Source organism: Hemitrygon akajei, chromosome 16 (assembly GCF_048418815.1).
Source record: "Hemitrygon akajei chromosome 16, sHemAka1.3, whole genome shotgun sequence".
Taxonomy (NCBI): domain Eukaryota; kingdom Metazoa; phylum Chordata; class Chondrichthyes; order Myliobatiformes; family Dasyatidae; genus Hemitrygon; species Hemitrygon akajei.
This window is the reverse complement of record NC_133139.1, coordinates 26,092,558-26,111,164: the sequence shown is the minus strand read 5'-3', so window position 1 is coordinate 26,111,164 and position 18,607 is coordinate 26,092,558. Positions and strand designations below refer to the sequence as shown.

Below are 18,607 nucleotides of genomic sequence, written 5' to 3'. Positions count from 1 at the left end.
TGGATTTCAGTCTCCTTACTTTCGCTGACATATGAACCTGTGTGGAAGACTTGTGAATCACAGCTAAATCACTGCCAAGTTCTTGATGGATTTGGAGCCAAGTGTGGAGAAGCTGGTCTTCCCCTTGGATCAAAGAAGTTTGAGAGGATTTTTGGTGAGGGGTTCAGGCTCATGACAGGTTTTGAGAAGGTACAAACTGTTACCACTATAAACAAAAAAGTCTGCAGATGATGAAGGAACAAGAACTAGGTGTTCTTGTACATCAGTCAATGAAAGCAAGCAGGCAGTGAAGAAAGCTAATGGCATGCTGGCCTTTATAACAAGAGGAATTGAGTATAGGAGTAAAGAGGTCCTTCTGCAGCTGTACAGGGCCCTGGTGAGACCCCACCTGGAGTATTGTGTGCAGTTTTGGTCTCCAAATTTGAGGAAGGACATTCTTGCTATTAAGGGAGTACAGCGTAGGTTCACAAGGTTAATTCCCGGAATGGCAGGACTGTCATATGTTGAAAGATTGGAGTGACTGGGCTTGTATACACTGGAATTTAGAAGGATGAGAGGGGATCTGATTGAAACATATAAGATTATTAAGGGATTGGACACGCTGGAGGCAAGAAGCATGTTCCTGCTGATGGGTGAGTCCAGAACTAGAGGCCACAGTTTAAGAATAAGGGGTAGGCCATTTAGAATAGATGTGGGAAAACTTTTTCACCCAGAGAGTGGTGGATATGTGGAATGCTCTGCCCCAGAAGGCAGTGGAAGCCAAGTCTCTGGATGCTTTCAAGAGAGAGTTAGATAGAGCTCTTATAGATAGCGGGGTCAAGGGATATGGGGAGAGGGCAGGAACAGGGTGCTGATTGGGTGTGATCAGCCATGATCACAGTGAATGGTGGTGCTGGCTAGAAGGGCAGAATGGCCTACTCCTGCACCTACTGTCTATTGTCTATTAACTCAGCAGGTCGGGCAGCATCTATGCAAATGAATGATTTTTTGAGCTCATCCTTTTTCAGGACAGAAGCAAGGGGAGAGTGCCAGATTTAAAAAAGTGGCCGGGGGGGGGGGGGGGGAGGGGGAGGGTTGTCAGGGGAAGGAGGCTAGATGGAAGGTGATAGATGAGCCAGGTGGGTGGGAAAGGTCAAGGGCTGGAAAAGAAGGAAACTGATAGAGAAGAGTGGACTGTAGGAGAAAGGGGCGGCGGAAGGGACCCAGGGGAAAGTGACAGATGGGAAGAGGTAAAAAAATCATTGGGGAAATAGAGGGAAGGGGGGTGAAATTTGTTCACCAGCAGGAGAAATCAATATTCATGCCAACAGATTGGAGGCTACCCAGTCAGAAAATAAGGAGTTGTTCCTCCACCTTGAGGATGGCTTCATCTTGGCACAAGAGGAAGCCATTAACAGTGTCCAAGGGTTACTTTGCCAAAGGGTACATCACTATGATTAGGAATAAGTTTTAATACACCAGAGTAATTGTAATCTGGGAAATGCTACCTGCCGAGTTGGTGTTGACAAAGAGCCCTTTCAGAAAGTATTTGAGTAGTAGTAATTTGGAAGGTTTTGGGAGAGGAGGGAAATTGACTTGGTATTATAATTCCAAGAGTGTTCTCTTACAAATGTTTCGATTCCAAGAATTCACCTCCCTCACCACCATTCAGAAACAAATTCTTCCAGCTGAGGTAACACTTCATCTGCGAGTCTGTTGGGGGGCATCTACTGTATCACCGGTGTTCCTAGTGAAGTCTCCTGTATGTTGGTGAGACCTGGCAGAGATTGGAGTGCTGTTTCGTTGAGCACCTTCGTTTGGTCCACCACAAGAACGCAAGATTTCCCAGGGACCACTCACTTCAATTCAACTTCCTATTTCCATTCTGACGTGCCTGGCCATGGGCTCCTCTGCTACCGTGATTAGACCACACTCAGGTTGGAGGAGCATGTTGGAACTCTTGTCTATCTTGCTTGTTTGAATGTACTACCAATGGATGAGAGATCATCTACAAAATATACAGCAGTTATTTACAGAAGCCACCCCAACAGCAGTTCCTAAACCTGTCTCCTCCCCCCCCCCCACCCCACCATTCCAATGACATAGGGACAGTGGATATCTGTATGTTCCCTTCCAAGTTGCACACCAACCTTATGTGGAAATAAGTCATGGGCTCTTCCCTAGATAACGCTGCACTTCTCTTCAGTACCATGAGACTGCCATAGGTCAACAAGGTGCCTCATCAGTATCTTCTCAACAGTTGTTGCATTTCATGGCTAACTGGAAAAGATGAATTTCAGTGTTGTACTTTGATAATAAATTAACCTTTGGATGGGCAATGATGCCTGTAACAGCTAAAAATTTGATAACTTTTAAGATAGCTATCCAGAGCAAGAACCTTGGCTGGGCTATTGGTTCAGAATTAAAGGCTATACTTGTGCTTAAATAATCTAAAACTGAGTATTTTTTTTTAGTAAGAATACGTAATCTTTGGCAATAAAACAATCATTTACACACGTTGTATCACTACATTGATATTAATTATGACAGTGTATTCAGATTTCAGGGTCAGGGAAAACGCCATTCTTTTAGCCGTTACATATCTTCCATACCATTGAAGCTTAATTGGATCAACGCGCCTGTGCAATAAAAATGCTCCAAAGGCACGCTGGTAGATAGAATTGGCTGAGGTGAACTTTCCTTTAATTTAGATTGATTGTGAAAGGAATCAAACGAAAATTCATGAGCGTGCGAGATATAATAAATGGTAAAGTACTGAAAAATAAGGATTGGGAATAGCGATCACTCCCGGAAGCTGGCTTGGTGCGGGTGGGCTAAATGTATTTTTGAATCTGGTTAGAAGTGCAAGGTGAGGACATACAGTAAGAAATGTAGGGATCTTGCCTGCGGGTCCATACCACGTCACTTGAATGCTGCTTGCGATATTTATGGTACAACGAATACACTGATCCATCATTTTTTTCCGGTGTAAAAAAAAAACCCTAAAATCTCCAACCGGGAATGTCCATGTGAGACTGAAATGAAGAGAAACCTCTTTACTCAGGAGATTGTGAATCTTTCAACTTTTCTACCTTGGAGTAATTCAAAGAATTGGGGGTTGGATGGTACGTGTTTTGTAATAAAGATTCAATTGTGACCTTACTGAATAGTACAAGAGGCTCAGGGTTTGTGTAGCTAATTTATGTTGTTAGATCTGATGATCTGCAGGATCCGAGATGCGACAGCGAGCTTTGCTGTGCCGAGTCGGGTGGGTTGACTCGATCGGAGTGACTGCTCTCGCCCTCCCAGGCGAGGCCTCCTGCCAGCCGTGGGCTGGAACCGTTGGCGGCGACCGGAGCCGCCATCCGAACCATATCTGGGAGGTACCGGCCGGTTCTGCGTTCCGATTGGCTGGTGGGAGACCGAGCTCGCGGAATGGTTAGATTGTTGTACCGGAAGCGGGGCGCCGCCGGGGCTGAGGAGCCGGAACCGAGAGACGGAGCGCGGGTCCCGGGCCGGAGCGGCGGGTGAGAGTGGGACCTTCGGCCCGGGGTGGGGGTGACGGAATAGGTGGCAAGGGTGGGAGTTCAGCATGAACTTCAGGCCTCGCTGGGCGCGGGAAACTAGTACCGCCCCCTCTGCTCCCGCTTCCCACCCGTCTCCCTCCATTCACCGTCAAACCCGACAGCCGCAGTCTCCCCGTCTTCTTCTCCCCCGAAATCCATCGGGTCAATTCCCGCCTCTTCCCTCACTCCGAGGGGCCTCGTCTCTTCCCCACCCCCATCCCGTCGGCTTTCCTCATCATCTCCCCCCCCCCCCCCCACACCAACACCATGCCGTCGGCCCATCCTCTGTCCGTTGGCACTCCCCCCTCATCCCCATCCTGTCGATCCCCGTCTCTCCCACTTATCACGTCAGGCGCCGGCCTCTTCTCTCCCCCCACCCCCAAATCCCGTCAACTCCCTCGTCTCACCCCCCCCCCCCCACCTCGTCGGATCCCCGTCTCTCTCTCCCCCCCCACCAACCCCATCGAACCACAACTCTCCCCCCATTCGCATCCCACTGCCCCTCCCCCAGTCCTGTTTAGTTGCCCCCCGTCTCTCCCTCAACCTCATGGTCTCCTCCCCTCCACCCTGTTGGCTCCCCGCATCTCCTTCCCACTTCCATCCTTTCTGCCCACACCTCTCATCTCTTGATCCTGTTGTCCCTATTTTCTCTTCCTCCTTAGCTTTCTCTTCCTCAACATAACTTCAGCCTTTTCTTCCCTGCAGTGCTGCTTGCCTTGTGTTTAAACATCTGAATTCATGATATACTCGTTCTGTTAATTGAATCTGTTAATGAAATTTTTGCTTCTGAGAATCCTGTTCTGTTCAGCACATGCTGACTGAAGCAAGAACAGCGTGCGACGTGAATTGCTGTCTTTTATTCAACTGATCATTGATTTTACAGCAATCGATGATTATCCGGCCAGTAAAGCTATAGTGGAATTAGTGGGGTTGATTTCTTGTTCCCTGTCTAAAGTTTCACAGATACTGAACTGAGTTAAAAGAACTTACAGCTTGATTATGAATGTCCTGTGTGTTAGATCTGATTTTAATGTCCACACCCACTAATTGCTGAAAATGAAATGACTGTTAGTATCTGCATGAGACCTGCTATATTGTATGGGACGATGTCATTTCATTCAATCCAAAGTCCTGCTGTTGACTATAATAAATTGTTTGGAGCCAGTCTGATCGAGAAGATTCTATTTCAGATATTTTGCTTGGTGGTGACTTGCTCTTGAACCTAGTACAGTACCGAGTTGTTTCCCTCTAAGAAATGAAAGAATAAGTTTCTGATGTTATTTTCGGTATTAACAGTTTTGGTGAGAGACTGTGGGGAACATTGAATATTTTAGGCTCCTTGGTCTTGGAATTAATCAAAGCAATAATGACATTTTTATTTATGCTTTCTCTTTTTTCTGTCCTGTGACTTTATTGCTGCAGCTTAAAGTCCCTTAACATAGAAATTCCACATTGCTCAGTGTGTCATCCGCACTGATATAAGCCCATTTATTTAAGAAATTGTACTGGTTGGGTAACAGTTTCTTCAATGAACCGGCACAATTGGACAGAATTTGTTTATAAATTAGCTGTCGCATGCCTTAATGTATTTAAGATCAGTAATGCTGCAGTTTTATCAATATACCCAAGTTCATTTGTTTTGTGCAGTGTCGTATTATGTAGACAATCATGGTCTTTCCGTGACCTAGTACCTAAGACATTGGTGAGGTTGAATTTGGAGTATTGTGTGCAGTTTTGGTCACCGAATTACAGGAAGGATATTAATAAGGTTGAAAGAGTGCAGAGAAGGTTTACAAGGATGTTGCTGGGGCTTGAGAAACTGAGTTACAGAGAAAGGTTGAATAGATTAGGACTTTATTCCCTGGATCATAGAAGAATGAGGGGAGGTTTGATAGAGGTATATAAAATTATGATGGGTATAGATAGAGTGAATGCAAGCCGGCTTTTTCCACTGAGGCTAGGGGAGAAAAAACCCAGAGGACATGGGTTAAGGATGAAGGGGGAAAAGCTTAAAGGGAACATTAGGGGGGGGCTTCTTCACGCAGAGAGTGGTGGGAGTGTGGAATGAGCTGCCAGTTGAAGTGGTGAATGTGGGCTCACTTTGGACATTTAAGAAAAACTTGGACAGGTATATAGATGAGAGGGGTTTGGAGGGATATGGCCCAGTTGCAGGTCAGTGGGACTAGGCAGAAAAATGGTTTGGCACAGCCAAGAAGGGCCGAAGGGCCTGTTTCTGTGCTGTAATGTTCTATGGCCATGGTTGTTTTTGGCAAGGTTTTCTACAGAAGTAGTTTGCCATTGCTCCTTCCGGGCAGGGTCTTTACAAATTGGGTGACCCCAGCCATTATCAATGCTCTGCAGAGATTGTCTGCCTGATGTTGGTGGTCACATAGCCAGAACTTGTGATATGCACCAGCTGCTCATATGGCCATCCACCACCCGCTCCATGGTTTCATGTGACCGTGATTGGGTGAGGGATGGAGTTGCTAAGCAGGTGCTATGCCTTGCCCAAGGATGACCTGCAAGCTAGCAGAGGGAAGGAGGCCTTGCACCTCCTTTGGTAGAGACATACTTCTACCCTGCTATCTATACCTGAGTATAGTATATATAAATATCTATTTGAGTTTGTCACCAAAAGTGCTTTTACTAATAGTGACAATTTCTTCTCGTTTGCAATCACCTAATGTTATAGAAAAATAATGCCATACATTTCATTAGTTCAATTTGTGTAAATTCATTTGTTTCTTAATAAATTAAATATGTTCGCTATGCAGAGTTTTAAAAACAAATTGCCTTCGGCTGTGAGAGGGAACAGGATTTGAGGAGGCCTCCCGAGGCAGCACATTTGTACCTGATGAGGCTTGGTGGTTAGTTCCTTAGTCTGATCTGGGTGAAATGAATCTCCAAATTGCTTAAATAAATTTGGAAAACTCGAGCACATAAAAGATTTTAGGCGTGATGGTGTGATGCTGCTTATAATCTGCAGTCAGCTTACACTCGTACTGGTAGAAACTTCACGCTGTCACAGACACCAAATACAGAGGCAGACTAAAACAAGTGTCGTAAATGTGTTTTTTATGGAAGGGTTGTTTCACAAATAGTTCATGATTGTGGAGTGAATTTGAGTTTAATTTGTTGGTATTTTTGGTTATCTGCATGAATTCAGTGTGGAGAAGTATGAGGTGGTGACATTTGGATGGACCAGTGTGGAAGGTCAGTATACAATTAAACAAGACACTTTTGGAAAGTAGAAACGAAGAGACACACAAACATGGTTATCCAAGCTGATTTGCAGTTAAAGGACTGGGTTGCATCAGGACGAAAGGTTGGGTGGATCTTAAGGATGGGACAGCTGTTTCAAGAAGTCATTGGGGAAATTTACTACGTGGTCCTCTGGTCACAACTGATAGGCAGGCTGCAGGATAGAAAGATGCTCCCCACTGCAAGATTACCTGCCCTGAGCGACTTAATCTCTGGAATACAAAAGGAAATCGAGATTCAGTGTCTTGGTTAGACTCCATCTAGAGCAGACAAGGAGCATTTCTTAACTGAATGTGCTGTCTTGCAGAAACCTCTTTTGATGTTTATCTATATTTAACTACAATCGTCGTTTAAACTAACTATAACTGCCAATATGGACACATGATCATATTCATGACTTCTAAGACTGGTTAGTTTTATAATCATTCTGCGAACTACTGCCGTTTTCCACCTTTCACCTTTCTTTCACCACCCTAAATGTTGTTTATTTTTGTCTTTAGAAGCCATTCTGCTACCTGTCCTGTGACTCTGGGCATTAACTATTGTATTTTATATTATCAAAGGTCTTTCATGGAAGACTTCCATGAGATTGGCCAAACGCGACCTTTACTTTTTGAGTCCATATTGTATCTCACAGAATTGTCATTTGTTGGCCAACCTAATTAATTAAAGGGGTGTTTGTGAGCTGGTTTGAGTCACTCAAGTCACAGTGTTCTACTTCGACCAAACTGCATTCATCCTTTCTTAGCTCTGATGAAGGATCTTCAACCCACAGCATTAACTAAGTTTTCTTTCCACCGATGCTGCTTGACTGGCTGGGCTGTCCCAGCATTTCTGCTATTGAGTCTGTAATTGTGTGGCTATTCTACAGAGCTTTTGTCTTTAAAAACCAAGGATTTTGACTTTGATAATGGAATGATATAGAGAGGTACCATCTAAGAAATGTTGGGAAATTGCTGCTGCGTATCTTGTAGACTGTGGATACTTCAGCCATTGTTACAGAAATGGCCCAGTGTTAAGCAGAAAGGTCTCTAAATGCATGGACTCTAGGTATATTTGTAGTTGTCTGCAAGTCTTTTCACACTAATCTCGGAATGCTTGTAAATGTGGAATCTTAGATCATGAAATAATCCTTGGCTACCACAAGAGCAAAGTCAAACATTGGGCTGCCCATGGCTGTAAGTGGGAGCATCTGAGGCTGGAAAATGGTGTTGGGATTTCATGCCGACTCTGTATTGTATGTGGGAATTTCTTCCTGTTTGTGTGGATCTCCAGCCTTAGAAATCCGACTTGTTCAAATCCAGATGAAGTGCAAGGTGGGTGAGACTCTGGGCCAATAATGAAGTGTTCATCTACAGAGCAGGTTTTCAATAAAATAAAAGCTAAGCTCGAGTGTGAATTAAAAATTAGCTACAACTTAAGACGCTGTCCTTGATTAAAAACTCTTTCTGGAAATCAAAATGCAGGTGGTGCAGATGCATTTATCATCTCTACTGTGCAATATTTAACATGGTTGAATCAGTATATCTGCCTGTATACTGATGGCAGTATAAGTGGAGATGGCTCTTTTGTTTAGAAGTGCAAATATGTTATTTTAATATTTGGTTGCGGTACTGATGAGGCTATGGAGTTAAGGACTGATATGTTGGGATGGACGATTGGTTGGATTAAGTCTGTTGCTGTATGGTCATTCCTGTTTTCCGCTTCCTCTCCTTGCTTCGTGCTCTCTGCTCTCTGAATTTTGACCCAATTTATATCTAACCTTTCCAATGTAAAGTCATCAGCTTTCCACGATGTTGTCTAACCTGCTGAGCTCCTTTCACTATTGATAGAATTTTTTCATCTCAATTTATCAAAAGATAGAGTAAGAGCAGGTGTGCTGAGCCGTAGAGGGACTGAATGCTTCCTCTGTAAATTATTCCATGTACGGAATGGCTCTCACATGATTTTCTTTAGTGCAGGATTAAGTGCTTTCTTTCTCGTGATTTCAGATGTTTTTTGGGATGTCTTGCTCCACCCCTGCATACCCTTGGCCACCCAGCTTCTTACTGTCCTTGGTGTGGCTAGGAATGTTCCCCACAGAGTGGGAAAGTTTCAGGTTTGATTGCTAAATTGGCACTGAGCCTGGACATTTGATTGACTGCGCACTCGGTGTCCGCGCTGAACTCCCAGGGATTATTGTGATACGTATTTGCTGAGGATTGCACATTATTTCTTCTCTGGTAACTAGGCAGACAATGCCCGGAAGCAATATGAGCCCGACAAGCATTTAGGATTGGGCTAAAAACTGGCAAGTGACATTGATGCCACAGCACATGTGGTAAAAAGTAACCAAATCTAACAAGACAATATTCAAATGACCTCCACAAGGATTCAAAGTCAGGGCCACAGCTAAATCCTCCACCGTTAATTTTCCAACATAATGGTTGTGATCACCTTTGAACTGAAACATTGCTGGACCAGCCTGGCAATCTCTGGCTCCAAATGCAGGTCCAAAGCTCTATATACTGTACCGCGTGTTTCTGCTTACTTTCCAGTTCTTTGTGTTAGCGGCAAGGGAGTAGGACACATGTAAGAATGCTCTCCCAGCATGCTGCGACTTAACTGATGAAGGTGCCTATCACTGTTGAGGATAAACCAGCCTTTTTCACTTGTACCTCCATCATCCTGAACTTCCTTTAGCAATGTATACTGTAGCTTCACTGTGTACGGTGTACCAAACACACTGCAGCAATTTGATAAAGCTTCTGTGATGGTTCCTTCATCATCTATTTTACTTACTGCCCTTTACACGGCTGGCATTTAGGGCAGCAATGAAGATCCTCCATTTCGGTCTGACTATATGGTCGCACACAGGTATAGTAGGATTCTTCATTGCTGTTTCCATATTTTTTTTACATTGAGAGTTGTTAGCCCTGAGCTGAGCCCCCAAAATTGGAGGACGGGTGATCCACTCTTAGTTTGGCCTCTACTCTTTGACCTGTTTGGCATGGCCAAAGCACAAGGCCCTGACTCCAGCCAACATAGCTCTCCGGGTCATTGAGGCACGCAAGCCTCCAAACCCAACGGTGGGGTTGTGATTCTCTTGGAGGACCTTCGTCGTCACCAGGCCAAAATCATGAAACCCCCACTGTAAGAGCAATATGCAAGTTCATTCACTTCAAAGCCTTTAGTGGTTTATAAAGGCAGTTCACCACCAACTTCTTGAGCAATTAAATAATGCTGTTGTTAAGTGCCCACATCCATGAGAAAAAGAGCAAATAAACTGGTACTGGGTAACATCTATTTTCACCCTTTTCAGTGTGTCTCAAAGTGTTTAAAATTTAGTTTCTGAAGTATAGTTGTTATATAATAGCAAAGCCGTTAGCACAGAGAATTCTCAAATCAGTGATAGGAAAATAACCTGTTTTTAAAATGTTATTTATTTGGATATTGGCTGACATGCTGTGGGGTAAAACCTTGTTCTTCAAAATGGTGGCGTGGAGCTCTTTGCATCCACTATTTGAAAGGCAGTATCACTGCCAACGGATGTCTCCTCAGAATTGTCAACCCAGCTGGTGTGCTCAGGTCTGTGAAGTGGGAAAAGAACTTGGCTGTCTAGCTCAGAAGGTAGAACATTGTGCTGATTAAGGGCTGTAAAATTGCAGATGTCATTCCACTCTTTAAGTGAGAGAATGAGAAAAAAGGAAATTATAGGCCAGTTAGCCTGGCTTCAGCGGTTGGGAAGACGTTGAGTCCATTATTAAGGATGAGGTTTCGGGGTCCTTGGAGAAGCATGTTAAAGTAGGCCGAAGTTAGCATAGTTTCATTAAGGAGAAATCTTTCTTGACAAATCTGTTGAAATTCTTTGAGCAAATAACAGGCAGGATAGACAAAGGAGTCAGTGGAAGTTGTTTACTTGGATTTTCAGAAGGTCTTTGTCAAGGTGCAGCACATAAAGCTTCTCAACAAGATAAGAGCCCATGGTATTCCAGGGAAGATATTAGCATGGATAGAAGGTTGGCTGACTGGAAGGAGGCAAAGAATTGGAATAAAGGGGACCTGTTCTGTTTGGCTGCCGGTGACAAGTGGTGTTCCGCAGGAGTCGATAATTGGGACCACTTCTTTTCACTTTATATGTCAATGATTTGGACGACGGAATGGATGATTTTCTGGCCAAGTTTGCGATGATACAAAGATAGATGGAAGGGCAGGTGGTGTTGAGTAAACAGAAGCTGCAGAGGTTTTAGATGGTTTACGAGAATGGGCAAGGAAGTGGCAGATGGAATACAGTGTCAGGAAGTGTGTGGTCATGCATTTTGGGAGAAGGAATAAAGGCCTAGATTATTTTCTAAAAGAGGAGAAAATTTCAAAATCAGAATTGCAAAGGGATTTGGGAGCTATTGTGCAGGGTTCCCGAAAGATTAACTTGCAGGTCGAGTCAGTGATAAGGAAGGCCAATGCAATGTTAGCATTCATTTTGAGAGAACTGGAATATAAGAGCAAGGGGGTGATGGTGGGACTTTATAAGGCGTTGGTCAGACCACCATACTTGGAATTTTGTGAGTAATTTTGGGCCCCTTATCTAAGAAAAGTTGTGCTGACATTGAAGAAGGTCCAGAGAGGTTCACGAGAATGATTCAGGGAATAAAGGAGTTAACGTATGAGGAGTGCTTAATGGCTCTGGGCCTGTACTCACTGGAGTTTAGAAGAATGAGGGTGGGGGTGGGGAATCTCATTCAAACTTATTGAGTATTGAAAGGCCTGGATAGAGTGGATGTGGAGAGTATGATTTTTATAGTGGATAAATCTAGGACCAGAGGGCATACCCTCAGAAACATTTTCTTTAGGCAGAAGGTGGTGGATCTGTGGCATTCATTCTCACAGAAGGTTGTGGAGGCCAAGTCATTGGATGTACTTAAAGAGGAGTTTGTAAGGTTCTTGGTTAGTCAGGGTGTCAAGGTTATGAGGAGAATGGGGTTGAGAGGGATAATAAATCAGACATGATGGAATGGCAGAGTCAAACTTGATGAGATGAATGGCCTAATTCTGTTCCTAATTCTTATGGTCTTATTATATTCCTAATGAAAGAAGCTGAAAACATCCTGGAGATGTGGTATCATGTTCCTCGGACAGCAGCCTTTACTCCCTATAATTCTCCTTTTTCTCCCCAGCACTCTTTGAATCAAAGGCTTATTTTTTTTTATCCTTTTGCTACCAGATGCCTGGGGTGACCCAAGGCTTAGACTTGGAACCTGCACCGTCCCAGGTACATCGTTGTGGAGGGGAGACTATGGCCAAGATTCAGGCCCACCTTCAGCAGATGAACCATCAGATCCAGGCTCAGACTTTTGCAGTGCAGAAACAGACGCAGCAACAACAGTTCCAGAGGCTCAAGGTAAGACTGATTCGAGGAACCATCTGTACACCCAACGTGATTTTGACAGAAGAAGGGTCTCAGCCCGAAACATCGACTATCTATTCATTTCCATAGATACTGCCTGACCTGCCGAGTTCCTCCAGCATTTTGTGTGCGTTGCTTTAGCTTGTATTCCAGCTGTCATTTTGAAGACTCTTGCTGGAAAATAAGCTTTGGCTGTGAACAAGCTGTACCAGAGCATTTACATCTCACCTCGAGATGTGAATAATAGCTTGCATTTTTTTTTCTCTCTTCACAAAAAGTTGGACAAATTTAACCTGGCTAATTATCAAATCTTAATAATCAGCAAAATGATGAAAGATTTTGACAGCTCTAGCAAAGTATAAAGTAAATTTATTATCAAAGTACACATTTGTCACCATATACAACCCTGAGATTCAATTTCTTGCAGGCATTCACAGTAAGTAGAAGAAACACAGTAGACTCAATGAACGACTGCACCCAACAGGATGGACAAGCAATCAATCTGTGCAAAAGATGAAAAATTGTACAAACAAGTAGGACTCACTTGATAATATCGTGCTCACTGATGCCCAATGGTTCCAGACCTCACTGATACAAATGGGGACCAAAGAATTGAATTCTGGGCTTGAGGCATTTAGGAGCTCTGGTAAAACTGTGAAGTCTGGGGTCATCAAAGAGAAATAGTTCACCTTGCAGAAAGAAAGGCATCTGTGTTTGTTAGAGGTCAATCACCAAAAACTCAGGACATTTTTGGGAGTTTGTCCTTGGCCCAACTCTCTTCTGCACCTTCACTGGTGCATTCCATCCAGTGCAAAGTCAGAAAAGGAATGCTCTTTAATGATTTCCACAATGTTCAGTTCCATTCACAACTTCTTAGCAAGTGAACCAGTCCACACTAGAGGACATTTAGACTTGGGCTAAAACTGGCAAGTGGCATTTGCACCATAAAAGTGGTGTGCATTGCCCACTCCAATAAGAAAGGGTGTCTAACCACCAGCCCTTGAAATTATAGAGCAGAGAATAGTATTTCACAGGGAGGAGTATGAGATTATGTTGGACCTGTACACTGTATGGCTCAGGTTTTTGCCAGAGACTCTGTGCAACAGCCCCAGGATGTGTTGCTTACAGCAGTTGACTCTTAGCTCAAGCATCTTTTGGTATTCATTCTCACAACTAAGACTGAGCTTTAAAATTTCTGTGCTCCATATAACATCTAGGCAATATGTCACATTCTTTAAACCATTGAAGATTTTAATTAGGTTGAGTTGTTCTCCGATTGTGGCAATTTACTAGCAAATGTTTCGTCGCCATGCAAGGAGACATGTTCAGTTGATTGTGGTTTGTCCTCCAAATACTTGGCCTTTGTATATCTTTCAGTCCACTGATCAGACATCATTTCGGAACCTCAGTGGTGATGTGGGGAGGAAATCTCATTGCTGATTGGCTGTGTGTTGAACATCTTGCAGATTATTTCCAACTGAAGTTTTTGCTAGACACTGTCCTCCTCCACATCCTCCAACTTATTTTAGCTGATAATATGACTGGAGTTGGGTCAGGTGGATCAAGATGGGAATCACATGGACAGGGCAGCCAAACTGAAGGAAAGACATGTGTAACACTTACCCAGCAGGCTGGTATATGTCTAGGGGAAAAGGAGATCTAGCCACACACCAACCCCACCTCCCGTACACGCAGGTGCTGTGAGAATCGAGTTTATGCCTCGCGCCCGCCCACGGTATCAAACCCACAACAAATACCGTTATGAAATACACTTTAAAGAGTTTACTAAAATTAAAAGAGTATTAGGCAATACAATATATATGCAAGGGAAAAAAACAAAAGGCGCCAACTTATCAAAGTTCAGTCAGTTTAGTGCACATCATTGGAGCTCAACCATCGAACCATCCGACCCCTTGTCGCTTGCCTCCGACCTCCACGTCTTCGCACCTGGGACCCCCCGGTGGTCTTCCGAGCAGTGCAGCGCACGTCCACCTTCCTCGGCGTCTTCCTCCCGACTCCCCACCAAAAGCCCGTGAAAACCCCTTCCCCACGTGCCCAGCCTCACAAGACAAAATAACATTCCCCATTGGTTAACAAATGAAGACAATTACCATATCAGCAAGTATAAAGCAAAACAACTGCGAGAGAAACACTTATCAGACAAAGAAGCATTCCTACTCTTAACAAACCAAAAAACCCATTTTGAGTAACATACACAGGACATTGTACACATGCTTGAATGGTTCAAAGTAAATTTGTTATCTAAGTACACATATGTCAACCCTGAGATCCATTGTCTTGCAGGCTTACTCAATAAATCCGTAATAGAATTATATCCATAATAGAATCCATGAAAGACTGCGCCAAATTGAACATTCAACCTGTGTGCAAAAGTTAACAAACTTTGCAAGTACAAAAAAGAAAGAATTAATAATAAGCAATAAATACCAAGAGCCTGAGATGAAGGGTCCCTGAAAGTGACTCCATAGCTCAGACTGCTGTGGTGAGATCTCAGAGAACACTCCAGCCAGGTGATTGGCACAGGTCTTTAGTATAGGAGGCTGGATGCTTTTTGTGGGTTCACCCTCCTGAAGGCTGCTCGCGTGTCAGCCTCAGAGACTGAAATCACAAGATCATCGGGGGGCTGTGGGTTGTGGTTACCTTGCCTTCTAGGTAAACGTTGATCTACTTTTGCTACTACTTATTAGTATTACTGTAAACTGAATATTTCTCAGACGTGGTCACGTCCCTTGGGGGAAGTTGGTGAGTAATATGGTGAGCGCTAGCATAAGTACAGAAGGGCCAATGTGCACTATGCAAGTGCATTACTTGCTGAAAGGGGCCTTGCAGTTTAACCAGGACTATGTTTCTAAGTCTGTTCTCAGAAGATCCCTGGAGATAACATTTCCTATACCTTGTCCACACAGGATTTGAAAAATTTGCATCACAGAATTGGAGTATATTTAAATGGAATTCATGCGTTCATGAATGTGCATGTCTACCCGCGTTTGCGTACATATTCATTTGTGAATGCATTTAGGCGTGAGGTGTGTTTGGGTTTTTTAAGTTTTTGCCGTGCTGCAGGTTTCATGTAAGAAAGGACTGCCTAATTGTTTTCAAGTTATGGTAGCAACACCATCATGACCTTAGTTGACTGAGTAGTTAGGTAATCTTGTAAGATCCTTAGATTGTCAGGGTAGCTGGACCAAAAAGTCCAGGCCAATTAGAGGGCAAATTTTGCACAGTTGTTCTCTCACCTCCTTGAGCTAAGATGACATCTAAACAAGCCCTTATTACTTTTTTAAACATTTAAGATATTTTATCATTTAATTTAATAATGTCCGTCTTTCCCAGCAGCGAACCTTCTATATGAATTCAATCTGCATTTACTGCAGATCCATGATCCACAAAAAGTTATAATACCCAGTGAAGACCTGTCCCTGTATAACCCAAACTGAAATAATCTATCATCGCCAATAGCTTGCCCAATGTCTGCTTATTCCTACAGTATTAGGACCAGGTTTCTCATTGTAATATTTAAAGCTCAGTTTTAGCCAATCTGATGGGTTGCAATTTCTAAATATGACATTAGCAAGGGGTTTGAACAAGCAGAAAATGTTGTGCTCTGTTTTCTACAGAATAGTCCTGTTAATACAACCTCATACGTTATTAGTGTGCTTTTCAGGTGGAAGATGCCTTGTCATACCTGGACCAGGTTAAGATGCAGTTCGGGAACAACCCGGCCGTTTACAATGAGTTCCTTGACATCATGAAGGAATTTAAATCTCAAAGGTATGCAGGCAACCTCAGAGCATTGCCAGCTCAAACTGTTGGGCACAATTTGAGCCACTACTGTCTCATCTACTCATTGTTCAACTCGTTCATTTAATGTGTTGGGAATTCAGGAGATTTGAAAAAGTTGCTGAGTAACAGTGTTGGCTCAATTATTAAGTCCTTTTATGATGTGTGCTATAACACAAATATGATGAATGATGTTTTTAATACAAGGAATATAGTCTAAAAATTTGAGCTAGGCTGTTCCAGTTGATGCTGGGGAGAAACAAAGGGTATGGAATCAAGGGTTCTGGCCCCACAGAAAGCTGTGTGTTCTGGAGATCAATTGCAGCTTTCAGAAGTGGTGCTGGCAACTTCTTTTAGAATTGGGTTACCAAGAGATATAGAACGAGAGCTAGGAGAAGGAAGGAAGGTAATGAACAGTTAGAAGTCATTTGAGTTACGAAACTGGGTTAAGAGGCCAAAACACTGCCACTTGCTGCTGTATTGCAAATGCGATGTCAGTCATTTCTTATCCGCCTAAATCCCACAGTACCATGGCTCTATTTCTCTCTCCAGTCTGGCTTACAGTTTGATTGAATAGATAGTTGAACCCCAAGTGTTTAGTGTCGGGGAACAAAACTGATCATTTTGGAAAACTGATGGAGTTATTGCGCTTGTACTGTGAGGGGGTTTGTAGTACTTTAACATGTGAGTTTTTCATTACCAAATATTTCTTGTTCTGGATTGCAGCATCGACACTCCTGGTGTAATTAACAGGGTTTCCCGGCTCTTCCAAGGACATCCCGACCTAATTCTGGGATTCAATGCCTTCCTGCCACCTGGATATAGAATAGAGATTCAGAAGAACAAGGCAGTGAGTGTGCATGGACCCACCCCAGCTGAGACTCAGGTGAGTGCATTGGCCATTGCCTGTGGTCCCCAGCAGAGCTGTCCGTGTCCACAGTAACACTGTAATTAAATCCATTAAATAGATGTAGGGGTTGGAACCAGAGGCTTCTGCTGTTTGCCTCTTCATTGTTGACCTTTTGTGGCTGCTTCTGTCTGAAAGGTTGTAATCAACGTTCCCTCTAATTTGTAATGACCAGTATGTGCAAAAAGCTTGTGCTGTGCTGTGTTTTGCCCAGTGACAACAGCATGTGCGCACTGAATTTTTAAGTGAAATTAAACCTAAAGCTACTCTAAGGATAATAAACTCCCAAGTCCAGTTTGTAGATTATCGCTTATTAGAACTAAAATAATGGTCAATAAGAACTATGATCTCCGAGTTTGATTAATTTCACTCTTGTTTATCGGCACTCTTGCAGAACGTAGGTGGTAGACCTATAGCGGGTAATGAAGGATTTTCTTGCCGGAGCTTTTGCACACCATTCATGTGTGATTTGCTTGCTAAATAATGCTTCAAAAAGTCAAGTTTCTGAATATCATTCCACTTCTTCCCACTTGTAAATTCTCCAGCAATTTTTGCATCACGACAATACACGCAGGTAACACCAGTTTCTGTGTTGAACATTAATATTTCTCATAGCTGCACGTTCCTGGCCTCATGAGCTTTTGGTGTTGCAGTTGGTACTGTTTCATCAGGCTATTCCACTTCAAATGATCTAGTAGTTATTTTGCGCTTCACTGTCCTTGCTTCTTTGGAATTCAACATAGTTAATCAATAATTTCTTCAATAAAAACAGTATAAATAACCTAATTTTAAAATCTGCAAACAAATCGTCGCAAATTCCACATTGTCAATGCCATCACCACAAAAAGAAATGTGATTGTGTGTGATCATGAAGTATACTTAACATGCCAATAAGGTAGAGTGTGACCAACTTCTGTGTCCAGTTTAAATTCCTTTGTGTTCTAGTAGCAAAAGAACGCACACACCTTAGAGGGAACATTGGTTATAATCTCCCATAGCTGAGTCTCTATTAATGCTGTGTTGTACGCTATATCTAGATAGTCCTGGGCTTAATCTGGCTCTGTAATGGCATCCTGACTCAGTAGTCTGATTCCTTCCTTCCACTCTTCCATAGGTGCTGTCTGAGGCAGCTCACGAGCGTGCATCTGCCGCTCCCACCAATGCCACCGTAGCTCCCGCTGCCCGTGCCGATCCTTCTCCAACCCAGAGCCCTCTGGTGGGCCACAAAGACGAGCACACAGACCGCCGTTCAATCCGCGAAGACTCCACTCCACGTTTGCTGGATCACCATGACGAGCTGACATCCAATGATCCGCACCCCGTGGAGTTTGACAACGCAATTAGTTATGTGAATAAAATCAAAAACCGTTACTTGGAACGTCCGGAGGTTTACAAGTCCTTTTTGGAGATTCTGCACACCTACCAGGTAAAATTATTTTAACTAACTCGGGGATTCTTTAGTGCAGCTTTTATTTGTGTGTCCCCTTTAGATATTAAAAATCCGAATGTTCACAAGAAGGTTATCAAGGATCAAGTTATCAAAGGATACTGGGATAGATGATGAAAAAGTTTTGACAGATTGTTGATTTAGAGACGATCATAATCAAGGAAAGAGGTAAGCAGGGTGAAGAAGAGTTTTACAAACCTTTTGGTCTCGATTGCAGAAAGCATTGAAAGTGGTGGTTGAATTAAATTGAATGATATTTAAGA

The 18,607-nt window shown here is 43.3% G+C and overlaps 1 protein-coding gene across 1 annotated transcript in view; it reads left to right on the top strand.

Moving 5' to 3' along the window:
* The first annotated feature begins 3,377 nt into the window (after positions 1 to 3,377).
* Positions 3,378 to 18,607, top strand: part of sin3b (SIN3 transcription regulator family member B) — a 48,042-nt gene continuing 32,812 nt past the window's right edge. The window contains 5 exon segments of the mRNA XM_073068469.1: positions 3,378 to 3,506; positions 12,007 to 12,183; positions 15,863 to 15,981; positions 16,717 to 16,876; positions 18,012 to 18,323. Of these exon segments, the coding sequence (XP_072924570.1) occupies positions 12,007 to 12,183; positions 15,863 to 15,981; positions 16,717 to 16,876; positions 18,012 to 18,323 (768 nt within the window). The 5' untranslated portion in view covers positions 3,378 to 3,506.